The sequence below is a fragment of the Palaemon carinicauda genome, chromosome 19 (genome assembly GCF_036898095.1).
Source record: "Palaemon carinicauda isolate YSFRI2023 chromosome 19, ASM3689809v2, whole genome shotgun sequence".
NCBI lineage: Eukaryota > Metazoa > Arthropoda > Malacostraca > Decapoda > Palaemonidae > Palaemon > Palaemon carinicauda.
In genome coordinates, this window is record NC_090743.1 from 12,762,835 (window position 1) to 12,775,075 (window position 12,241).

The following is a 12,241-nucleotide window of genomic DNA, read 5'->3' on the forward strand; positions in this document are numbered from 1 at the left end:
TTTATGCTCCAAGAAAGGCTCATTAATCAGCATCATAAGTTAATTTCAATAAAAGCTAATGTAAAAATGCTCAATCATAGGTCTAACCAGAAAACTGCGATTATACATTATCATGAAACTGTTTTGTTTATTATCTTATTGTGTCAGTTTCCGTACCAAACTTCCAGATAATTTTATGAACATTTATAGTATCTTGATTTATAATAACTTAATGAAATTAATTCATAGTTGAGAAAAAAAGTGGTGTTGGGCCGGTTGGTTTCCATGGCAACGTGGTATGTAAACAATAACAGTGACTTGAGAGTGGAGACTGACGTTGTAGAGTGCGAAAGTAATGTAATTTACGTACATTGCTGTCCATAAATTACTAAATGATATAGTTTAAACTCTCTTTACTTGATACGTGCTAATTAATATTAATTATACAGACCTGCCGAGGTGGATTTATGAGACTAAGATGATTTAGAGGTATTTCCATTCAAGCTTAAACCATCATTGACACTTTATGACAGCATGAAGGGTAGTCGTAATGGTGGTTTTATTCATGACTGTTTCTAAGTGAGTAATATAATTTTATTTCAACCATATAACACGGATCATATACTCAAGGTTAAGCTGCTAGTTGAAAACTAGCTTCAACTAGGCCACGGTAGTTTCCTGGTTGTCTTGCTCATTATACTCAGCATCATCGTTAATAAGGCTATTCATCCTGGAATCATCTAAGATGTCGATAAGATCTGAGAGGTAAGTTTATTATAACCTGCTGACATGAGTGTTTTTATAGTTTATATTTGACATATTTGTTTTGATGTTGTTAATAGTTTATATATGACATATCTGTTTTGATGTTGTTAATAGTTTATATATGACATATCTGTTTTGAAGTTGTTAATAGTTTATATATGACATAACTGTTTTGACGTTGTTAATAGTTTATATATGACATATCTGTTTTGACGTTGTTAATAGTTTATATGACATATCTTTTTTGACGTTGTTAATAGTTTATATGACATATCTGTTTTGGTGTTGTTACTGTTTTTAGAATTATTTAATGTTAATTTGTTCTCATTTATATATTTCCTTATTTCCTTTCCTCATTGGTCTATTTTCCCTATTGGAGCCCTTGGGCTTATAGCATTTTATTTTCCAACTAGGGTTGTAGCTTGGCTAGTAATAATAATAATAATAATAATAATAATAATAATAATAATAATAATATACATATGGTGAAAATATACTGGTACAGTACCTGGTTTCCACATTTATTCCAAGGTACATTAATAGTAAATATTGGAAGTGTAGGCCTCTGGGAGGGTATCCAAGAAATTGTTGCCGTGGACATACTAGTGCAATAGAAATTCAGGGTTAAGGCCCATTGAAGTTTACTTTAGGGTTTTCTGGAGATTGGAATGTACTGTGGATTGGTTTTGGGGGACAAAAGTTGAAATTCATGGGGTGTATGTATGATAGCAGCCACCTGTATGTATTATTATGAATGATTTAGAATACGGCAGTGTAAGGGGGGTCGCAGGGGGGCGTTAGCCTTCCCGTTAAGTATGTAGGTAAGGACACGGCTTGTAGGTTAGGTTAGGGGGGAAAGTTTAGGTTAGTTTATGTCCATTTTTGATCAACGCTTAAGGAACTGGCCTATGATATACAAAGGCTCCAAATTCATTTACGAAGTTTGCTTAGATTGGATGAGATTAAATAAGGTTGTATTAATTTGGTATGAGTATGGGTATTATTGTAGTGTATTACAGGGCAATGTAACATAGTAAAAAAATTACCTTTTCTTTTTTAAACTAGGATATGTCTGCAGTGGTAACAAATTTTTATTTTTGTTTCTATGCGAATACAAACCTTTTCTTTTTTAAACTAGGATATGTCTACGGCATTACTGGAATGTTGTATTGTTAACATGATTGTTGGTTAATAACAGGTGGCTGGAGAATTAATCCCCATCTACCTGCCTTTCACAGAATAGCCATACTGTACTGTATTTCTTTGGCTGCGGCCAGCACATATGCGCCATTGCGTTACTTTCCTGAGTGTTGGATCTTTTCTTACATATGTTTGTGTTAAAGGTTTTATTTTTTTTGCGAGCACTCTACCTTGTAAATGAAAGCACATTGAAAGATAAGGATGCGGTGAAGTAAGTTTTGTTGCTATAGAGATATAAAACTTTGAAGCACCATGTGTTGTGTACCTACGGGAAGGGGTGATTGTAAGCAGCCTCTTGCCTCCCCCCCCCTTACCTTTAGAGTTGTTTTTTTCTCTTCCAATAAGGAAGATGATGAACTCAGAGCCTAATTCATCTTGCCTTTTGGCAGCTTCTCTGCTCCAGAGGGAATTTAATGTTCTAACTGAGTTTTGCCTAACCTGCAGAGAAACAACACCGACTTCTCCTCCTGATGTTTCGATTCCTTGCGACAACTTTGGCCTACGCTTGTCTTTTGGGCCCGCCATCGAGAGAACATTTTTTAGAGTTTCTCCGCCGCGGTAAAGGATGTACGAGCGATGCTTCTTCTATTAACAAGGCCTTGAGGTGTAAGTGTTCCCCGTCATGGTTAGCTTCGCCTGATGCTAGTTTTCTTGAGACAAATACTCCTCGGAATATTCCATCGGAAAATCTCTCACTTGGGGATTCTCTTCGTGTAGGCCTAGCCTCCCACTCTAGGGAAGAACACCCTCCCGCCCATTGCCCTGCTAGCGGGATAATCAGCTCACATCAGTTGTGAGTGTTGTTCGTCCTCCCCTCCGGATGAAACTAGATGTTTGCCCGATTGGTCTCCTCCTAGAGGCCTTACCAAGTGTGCCCGCTAATCTTCTGTCCCATGCTCCAGCTCTGTGGAGCATAGTTTCTCAGGGATAAGCTTGAATAGGTCTAAGCATTTTCTTTACTGCTCCAGCCCCTAACAATTGTAACCCTAGATTTAACCGTCCTGCTAGAACTGAACCTACCACTCGATCAGTAACTGCGGTTTCTTCCTCTCCCCTTCCTCCGCACTGAGAGGAGAGGGAATTAAGACCTAGTTCACTTAATGATCATAGACATAGTTTGTCGAAGTTTTTACAGATTGAATTGGCGTATGAACTTGCTGATGTAGATACGGTTGAGAAACAGCAAGATAGGGTGAGTGAGAGAGAGAGAGACATTGTTCTCTGACTCCTCCCTGCAACACCCTACATGAGGTTAGGAAACCCTCCCAAGCTCATGATAGCTCTACCTGCTCTCTTTTACGAGCCTGGTACAAGCTTTGGTAATCCCTTAGAGGCCAAGCACTAGAGGAACCCAGAACCTCGTGCTACAAGGGAAAACAACCTCCACAAGACCTCTCTCCTCCTCGTAACCTGTTAAAAATTATCATTAGTGAAATGACCGCTAACTGCTAAAAAGCATGAAGGTACGTTAGCAGCAAGGTTGTCCGGTGGTTGTGGGACGCTTAACAGCTTAAGAGACAAATGCCGATCCTGTGAGCCCAAGATGACACTAGGGCAAACACCCTTGTAAAGATCTGGGGTGCTGTGGAAAGACCGAAGCACAGCACTTTGTACTGGTATTGCCTGTTCTTGTGTATGATCCAAAGATACTTCCTTGAAGATGGATGGATTGGGATCTGGAAGTGTGTATCTTTGATATCTCTTTGTGCACATGAAGTCCTGTGGTCTTACTGCTTATGTGACTGTGCTTGCTGGCTCCATCCTGAACGAAGTCTGAAGGACAAACTTGTTCAGAGCCAAGAGATTGATGACTGGTCCTCAGCCTCCAGACACCTTTTTCACAAGAAAGAGTCGACTGAAGAAGCCTGGGGAGCTGTCAAGGACCTCTTGGAGAGCCCCCTTCTCCAACATGGTCCCACCATCACCTGTCCCTCAGATTAAGTCCTGCCTGCAATCTAAAGTGGTTCAAATACTCTGGTGTGTGAGTAAGAGGGGTAGCTGGCAACCCCCTCTACCCCTCAATACCCCCCGCTAACATGGGTTGGGTAGTTGCCATCTCTCTTAAAGTCCTAATGGCTAGTCTTCCATCTTTGCCGAAAGATAATCCCTAATAAATAGCTACAGGTTTGTATCATTAGGAAAAATACAAATTATTTTCAAATTTGCCATATTTTTGTATTATGTATCTCAGTGTGTTTTACATCTAAACACTTGGTTTACTTGAATGTTCTGTTCTATGTTTAATGGGAAGACAGTGGCACTCACTCAGAATGTGCATAACCCCATCACCTGATGATTTATTCATTATTAGTTGAATCTTGTAACCTGATAGACCATTATGGAGACTGCTACAGTCTTCTAATCATTTGATTAGTTATGTAAAAGTACAGTACTGTGCTACTGTAGTTTTTATAGTAATACCCCTCTTTTTGTCGTTTCGACATACGTCAGATCTGACTTTTTGTTGCTCATCCTTAAAAATCAAATATGAAATTAAAATCCATGCTACTTTGTTTTACTGAACTTATGTCAGTCTCAATTTTGTGTAATAATGAAGAAATACTCAGCTGTTCATTAGTGTACTTCACATAGAAGCTTATTAATGTAGGTACAGTATGTGGTTTCTATAAAATATTTAGCAGGTTGTAAGTACTTTTTTGTGTTCAGCACATGTGTACTGTAAAGGAAACATGTAAGTGACTTTATTCTCTCCCTGATGAATAGGTTACCCCTAGTATTTATTATCTTTTCACTATTTCTGAGAATATTCAGTATAGTAATTAACTATCTTTTCTTTTCCTTCCTAGCGAACGCTGGCTCACTGCTCACAATGACCCACTGGCGTCATTGTACACCTTCAGTTGCAGTATAGCCCTAGCGGATCTTCATGGTGATGGCGATTGGAAGCTTATTATAGCTGACCTAGGGACGGGGGCATATAATATGAAGCTAAAGGTAGGTTCTCTTTATTTTCCTTTCCAGGATAATTTCATAGAATTTGAATAACCATTATATGTATGTATGGTGTGCATGTTTTTGTTTGATGGAGGTAAAAAGTTACTGTACGAGGTATACTACTGTATATATAAATCACACATTTTTACAAAAAAGATTTTAATCGCAGATTGCCTGTCGAGCGTCTATGATGGGCTCTTTGAAATATTAAAAAAAGACGGAACGATGTAGTTTTCAATATTAAACTTACCCGATAATCATGTAGCTGTCAACTCCGTTGCCCGACAGAATTCTATGGAGGGATACGCCAGCTATCACAATACTAGAAGGGGGTGTATTTACCAGCGCCACCTGTGGCCAGGTACTCAAGTACTTCTTGTTGACACCTCCTCAATTATTCCTCTGTCGTGCTTACGGCAAGACGTTCTGGGATACGCTTATGTTCTTGGAGTATTTTCACGACTTTGGTGAAGTATTTCTCTTTGATTTCGGCTGTCGCTTTACTGGAAACTTCTATATTAGCTTAGTTAGCTTTTGGAATTAATTTGATTAATTATGGTGACGTAGAGAGTATGAACTCTCGTTCACCTTTAAATGGCCGACCCTTCCCTTAGACGGAAGTGTTGGTGTCTAAGAGAGTATAGACTCTCTTTCTTAATTTTGCTTAACAAAAGTTATAGATTTATTTTATATCTCTCCGCCTCTTATAGGCCTCTTCGATTAACTTCCTTTTATTATAAACTTATTAAAATTAATTTTTATATTTGTTTATATTCGACCTTCCTAATAGTAGGCGGTCTTTTCTTGGTACCGAAGTTAATTAACATTGAGCCCGTCATTTCGGTTTTACCTGTTAACATATTATGCTATTTCCGCCACAGAGTTTGAAAGAATTTCTTTGATAGTCTCGTACTGTTTTCAAAGTTGAACTAACGTTTTGTTTTGTCTCTGCAGTTGTTGACGTTCAGAACGTTCAACTTGCACTCTATCGTTACGATAGAGAAAGAATGTTCACGGTTTCACGTTGCAGTAAGAGTAACCGTGTCTAGCGTTTTGTTCATTCTTTCTTAACTTAATGGTTTTGATCCTAATAAAGGAACTTTTCAGTTTTTCCTTTAACAATAATATGTTTTAACGATATATATGATTGGGCTCTTCTCTCAGGTTCTAAGTCAAGAGAGAGAGAGAGAGAGAGAGATAGAGACGGAGGGAGAAAGAGGATAAACGTTTCATTCAAGCCTGCCAGGCGTACGAGTAACGTCGTTATCGTTTTTGCTCTTCTCCCTAGTCTCTTTAGGGGAAGAAACTAAACGTTTCTAGAGTATCTAGTGTTTAGTCTCTTTCCAGCCACTGAATTATCTTTCATTAGATTTTTCTGTTACATTGTAATTCTGTTTTCGCAATTACTAACTTTTGAGAAAGGATAGAATTGCGTGTTTCAGGTACAAACCACTTAAAGTTTCGAGTTCAGTGAAATAAGTGCAAACAGAAATCAAAGTGATAAGTGATTAGCGCAAAGTATGTCAGTGTTGTGCGTGAGGGTACTTTTGTGCGCGCCAGTCGTCCTCCCAGTCCGGGACCTCTTGCAAGCTCCCAAGCCCAGGGGAGAAGCAATGTCGAAGGGCAGAAGGGTTCAGCAGGCCTTGATCGGCGCACAGAAGTATCCTCGGTGGTTGTGGGCGTGTCTTACCGAGACCGTCACTCCCACCCGCAGACGATTGAGCCCTTATTTTGCTCGTCTGCAGAAGAATTTAGGGGAGAAAACGCTGGTCTCAGGTCTCAAGACCTTTTAAACGTAAAGTCCAGACCTATGCCAGACGTACGAAGTTAGAGTTCACAGTCATTGGGTTAGCTCTGACTCTCCTCAGTCATCAGTTGAATGCACTCCGCCTAAGAGGAGTAAGGTTCTGCCACAACAGAGCTCGACTGTTAAGGCTTTACCTCAGCCTACTGTAGTTTCTGCCGACCCCAAGTGGACTCTACTACAGTCCATGCAAGCACTGCTTTCGGACTTGATGCGTGAGTGTCGGGCTGAGAGTGTTGCGCCTCCGCCTCCGCCTACACTCCCTCCGCCTATGCTCGCTCCGCCTGATCGCAGTACCACCTGCCAGGCGTACGATGTTGTGGACTCTACTACAGTCCATGCAAGCACAGCTTTCGGACTTGATGCGTGAGTGTCGGGCTGAGAGTGTTGCTCCTCCGCCTCCGCCTACACTCCCTCCGCCTACACTCGCTCCGCCTGATCGCAGTACCACCTGCCAGGCGTACGATGTTGTGGACTCTACTACAGTCCATGCAAGCACAGCTTTCGGACTTGATGCGTGAGTGTCGGGCTGAGAGTGTTGCTCCTCCGCCTCCGCCTACACTCCCTCCGCCTACACTCGCTCCGCCTGATCGCAGTACCACCTGCCAGGCGTACGATGTTGTGGACTCTACTACAGTCCATGCAAGCACAGCTTTCGGACTTGATGCGTGAGTGTCGGGCTGAGAGTGTTGCTCCTCCGCCTCCGCCTACACTCCCTCCGCCTACGCTCGCTCCGCCTGATCGCAGTACCACCTGCCAGGCGTACGATGTTGAGCCACGTGCTGAGTTTGCTGTTCCCAGTGGTGTTCAGCCTCCGCCTTCCTTAAGGCAACCTTTACAATGGGATCAGGAGGATTATACCTCTCTTCCTCCGCCTCCACTTGCTGTTCCACCAGTGATGCAACACTCGGTTGAGGTACAACAACCTCTCCCGTCCATGAGTCAGTCTCCTCAGCTCTCGCTGCAGCGAGCTCAACTCTCCACAAGGCAAGCACCACAACACCTTAGCCTTGCGCCTCAGGAGCCTCAGCTTGCGAGACATTTACCTTGTTCTGCGCAGCCTCTTCCTCATCGCGCTCCGCTCACACCACAGGAACTGGAACTTGCTACTCCGCTTCCGCCAACCGCTCAGCAAGCGCAACCCTTGGGTTCAACCACTCATGCTAGGAGTCAGCCTCCTCCACCCATGCGCCTTCCTTCTGCTTGTCTTTTATTCAGCCTTTGCAGACTGAGCCTCAGGTGTTCCCTCAACAGAGTCTTGAAGAGGAAACCACAACTATTGTTGTTCCAGCTCGTTCTGACTCTGCTGTTCAGCATACCTTACCTCCATTTTCAAACCATGGCAAAAATATGAATCATGAGTTATGAATGTAAGGTAAACATTATGTTGATTTTTAAACCCCATGCAAGCATGCATAAAGCACTCTAGCACTGGTCATGGAATTTCTGAGAAATGTTAAACGCCATGCACACGCTCTGCTTTCCTTACAACAGGCTCTGCTTACAGCAGGCTCTGCTTACTACATGCTCAGCATACAGCATGCTCTGCATTCAGCATGCTCTGCATACAACATGCTCTGCATACAGCATGCTCTGCATTCAGCATGCTCTGCATACAACATGCTCTACATACAGCATGCTCTGCATACAGCATACTCTGCATACATCATGCTCTGCATACCTTACCGCATGCTTCTCAGTCACACATCTTGGGTTGTTGCCAACTCACTAGACTGTCAAGCAGTTTCATAACGTTGCCTTCTAGTCTGCTGCTTTTGCACTAGTGAACCCTCACTCAGAGAACTTAGCTTTTCTAGGATAAGGTCCCTGTAGATGAGAAAGTTCTTTTCTCCCTCCTTCTGATATTCCCTTGAGGACTCTGTCATTTGGAGGGAGCCTTTAGCTGCATAACCTCTTATGGACTTTTATTTAAGCATAACATGCTTACAGGGAAGGTTATGGTTCCACTTCAGTCGCTAATCCCGTCTGTTACCACACCTTCTCCCATAGACCTTGAGCTGTGTTGCATGACATGCAGTCCAAGCTTAGTCCTTGTTAGAGGATTTTTTGTTTACGGAGTCAATGTGTCACGGGGAAGACGTTCAACAACCAACAGAAGTGACTTGTTGTGACGCAGTGCGGCAACCTCAGCAACCCGTTAAGGAGTTGTCTGTACGACCCAGACAGTCTAGACAGATTTGGGTTGTCACTGTACTTCCTCGCTTGCCCATGATTGACAGTTCACAGACTGTGCAGCAGTATCATGATCTTGTGTCCGGCTCCGTCAGACGACTGGCTTTTAAGAGCTCCCACAAGTCGTCGCTGTCTGGAGATTTTCAAATGGACTATGGATCTGACCAAGGAACTGGGCCTCCTGGTCAATTTTGAGGAGTCTCAGCTCGTTCCATCCCAGACCATTGTCTCCTTGGGTATGGATCTTCAGAGTCGAGCTTTTCGGACTTTTCCGTCGGCCCCAAGGATCTTCCAAGCCCTAGAATGCATCCAGAGCATGCTGAGAAGGAACCGATGCTCAGTCAGGTAGTGGATGAGTCTAACAGGGACACTTTCATCGCTGGCCCTGTTCATCGTGTTAGGGAGACTCCACCTCCCCTCCCTTCAGTATCATCTAGCTGCTCACTGGATAAAGGACATGACACTAGAGACGGTCTCAGTTCCTGTTTCCGAAGAGAGGAGGTCTTCTCTCGCGTGGTGTAAGAACAGCTTTCTTCTCAAGGAAGGCTACCTTTGGCTGTTCAGAAACACGACCGCCGTCTCCTCTCGGACGCATCAGACACGGGCTGGGGTGCGACTTTGGACGGACAAGAATGCTCGGGAACATGGAATCAGGAGCAAAGGACACTTCACATCATTTGCAAGAAGTTGTTGGCGGTTATTCTGGCCTTGATAAACTTCAAGTCCCTCCAGCTTAACAAAGTGGTGGAGGTGGACTCTGACAACACCACAGCCCTGGCTTACATCTTCAAGCAGGGAGGGACTCTTTCGTGGAAGTTGTTCTAGATCGCAAGGGACCTACTCATCTGGTCTTTAGATCGAAAGCTAACTGGTAACGAGGTTCATTCAGGGCGGTATGAATGTCATGGCAGATCACCTCAGACGGAAGGGTCAGGTCATCCCCACAGAGTGGACCCTTCTCAAGAATGTTTGCAACAGACTTTGGGCCCTGTGGGGTCAGCCAACCATAGATCTGTTCACTACCTCGATAACCTAGAGACTCCTGTTGTATTGTTCTCCGATTCCAGACCCAGCAGCAGTTCACGTGGATGCTTTTCTGCTGGATTGGTTCCATCTCGACCTGTATGCATTCCCGCCGTTCAAGATTGTCAACAGAGGACTTCAGAAGTTCTCCTCTCACTAAGGGACACGGCTGACGTTGGTTGGCTCCGCTCTGGTCCGCGAGAGAATGGTTCTTAGAGGTACTGCAATGGCTGGTCGACATTCCCAGGACTCTTCCTCTAGGAGTGAACCTTCTAAGTCTACCTCACGTAAAGAAGGTACACCCAATCCTCCACGCTCTTCGTCTGACTGCCTTCAGACTTTCGAAAGACTCTCAAGAGCTAGGGGCTTTTCGAAGGAGGCAGCCAGAGCGATTGCCAAAGCAAGGAGAACATCCACTCTCAGAATCTATCAGTCTCAAGGGGAAGTCTTCCGTAGCTGGTACAAGACCAATGCAGTTTCCTCAACCAGTACCACTGTAACCCAGATTGCTGACTTCCTGTTATATCTAAGGAAAGTAAGATCCCTTTCAGCTCCTACGATCAAGGGTTACAGAAGTATGTTGGCAGCGGTTTTCCGCCACAGAGGCTTGGATCTTTCGACCAACAAAGATCTACAGGACCTCCCTAGGTCTTTTGAGACCTCAAAGGAACGTCGGTTGTCCACTCCAGGCTGGAATCTAGACGTGGTCCTAAGGTTCCTTATGTCATCAAGATTTGAACCTCTCCAATCAGCCTCTTTTTAGGACCTCACATTAAAAACTCTTTTCCTCGTGTGCTTGACAACAGCTAAAAGAGTAAGTGAGATCCACGCCTTCAGCAGGATCATTGTTTTCACATCTGAAACGGCTACATGTTCCTTGCAGCTCGGTTTTTGCTAAACGAGCTTCCTTCACGTCCTTGGCCTAAGTCGTTCGAGATCCCAAGCCTGTCCAACTTAGTGGGGAATGATCTGAAAAGAGTACTTTGCCCAGTTAGAGCTCTTAGGTACTATTTAAAAAGGTCTTAACCTTTACAAGGACAATCAGAAGCCTTATAGTGTGCTATCAAGAAACCTTCTTTTCCAAGTTCTAAGAACTCAGTTTCTTACTTTTCAGGCTTCTGATTAGAGAAACACATTCTCGTCTGAAGGAAGAAGACCTTGCTTTGCTGAAGGTAAGGACACATGAAGTGGGAGCTGTGGCTACTTCAGTGGCCTTCAAACAGAACCATTCTCTGCAGAGTGTTATGGATGCAACCTATTGGAGAAGCAAGTCAGTGTTCGCATCACTCTATCTCAAAGATGTCCAGTCTCTTTACGAGTACTGCTACACCCTGGGACCATTCGTAGCAACGAATGCAGTAGTAGGCGAGGGCTCAGCCACTACATTCCCATAATCCCATAACCTTTTAACCTTTCTCTTGAATACTTTTTATGGGTTGTACGGTCGGCTAAGAAGCCTTCCACATCCTTGTTGATTTGGCGGGTGGTCAATTCTTTCTTGAGAAGCGCCGAGGTTAAAGGTTGTGATGAGGTCCTTTAGTATGGGTTGCAGCCCTGTATACTTTAGCACCTTTGAGTTGATTCAGCCTCCCAAGAGGAACGCTGCGCTCAGTAAGGAAGACGATCTTATTAAAGGCAGAGTAACGGTTCAAGTTGACTTCCTTACCAGGTACTTATTATTTCATTGTTATTGTGGATAACTGTTTATATGAAATACGGGATACTTAGCTATCCTTTAGTCTTGTACACTGGTTTTTCACCCACCCCCCTGGGTGTGAATCAGCTACATGATTATCGGGTAAGTTTAATATTGAAAAATGTTATTTTTATTAGTAAAATAAATTTTTGAATATACTTACCCGATAATCATGATTTAATCGACCCTCCCTTCCTCCCCATAGAGAACCAGTGGACCGAGGAATAATTGAGGAGGTGTCAACAAGAAGTACTTGAGTACCTGGCCACAGGTGGCGCTGGTAAATACACCCCCTTCTAGTATTGTGATAGCTGGCGTATCCCTCCATAGAATTCTGTCGGGCAACGGAGTTGACAGCTACATGATTATCGGGTAAGTATATTCAAAAATTTATTTTACTAATAAAAATAACATATTTAGATAATTTTTTAGCCAACTTGATTTGAGAATTGGGTTCTTAAAAAACAATCCACTCTTTGCTGGTAATTATTAATTATTCTGAATTATAAGAAGGAGTAAAGTAAATTAAATGTAAAATTCTAAACTTTAAAGACCAAATACAGTACTGTATATTACTCTACAAATTCAAGAACAATTGAAGTAATTTTTTTATAGAAGAATATAGA

General features: G+C 43.0%; 1 protein-coding gene across 1 annotated transcript in view; it reads left to right on the forward strand.

Moving 5' to 3' along the window:
* Window positions 1-422: 422 nt before the first annotated feature.
* Window positions 423-12,241, forward strand: part of BBS1 (Bardet-Biedl syndrome 1) — a 63,454-nt gene continuing 51,635 nt past the window's right edge. Inside the window, exons 1-2 of the mRNA XM_068393164.1 lie at window positions 423-744; window positions 4,752-4,899. Coding sequence (XP_068249265.1) covers window positions 725-744; window positions 4,752-4,899 — 168 coding nt within the window. The 5' untranslated portion in view covers window positions 423-724. The remainder of the gene's footprint in view (window positions 745-4,751; window positions 4,900-12,241) is intronic.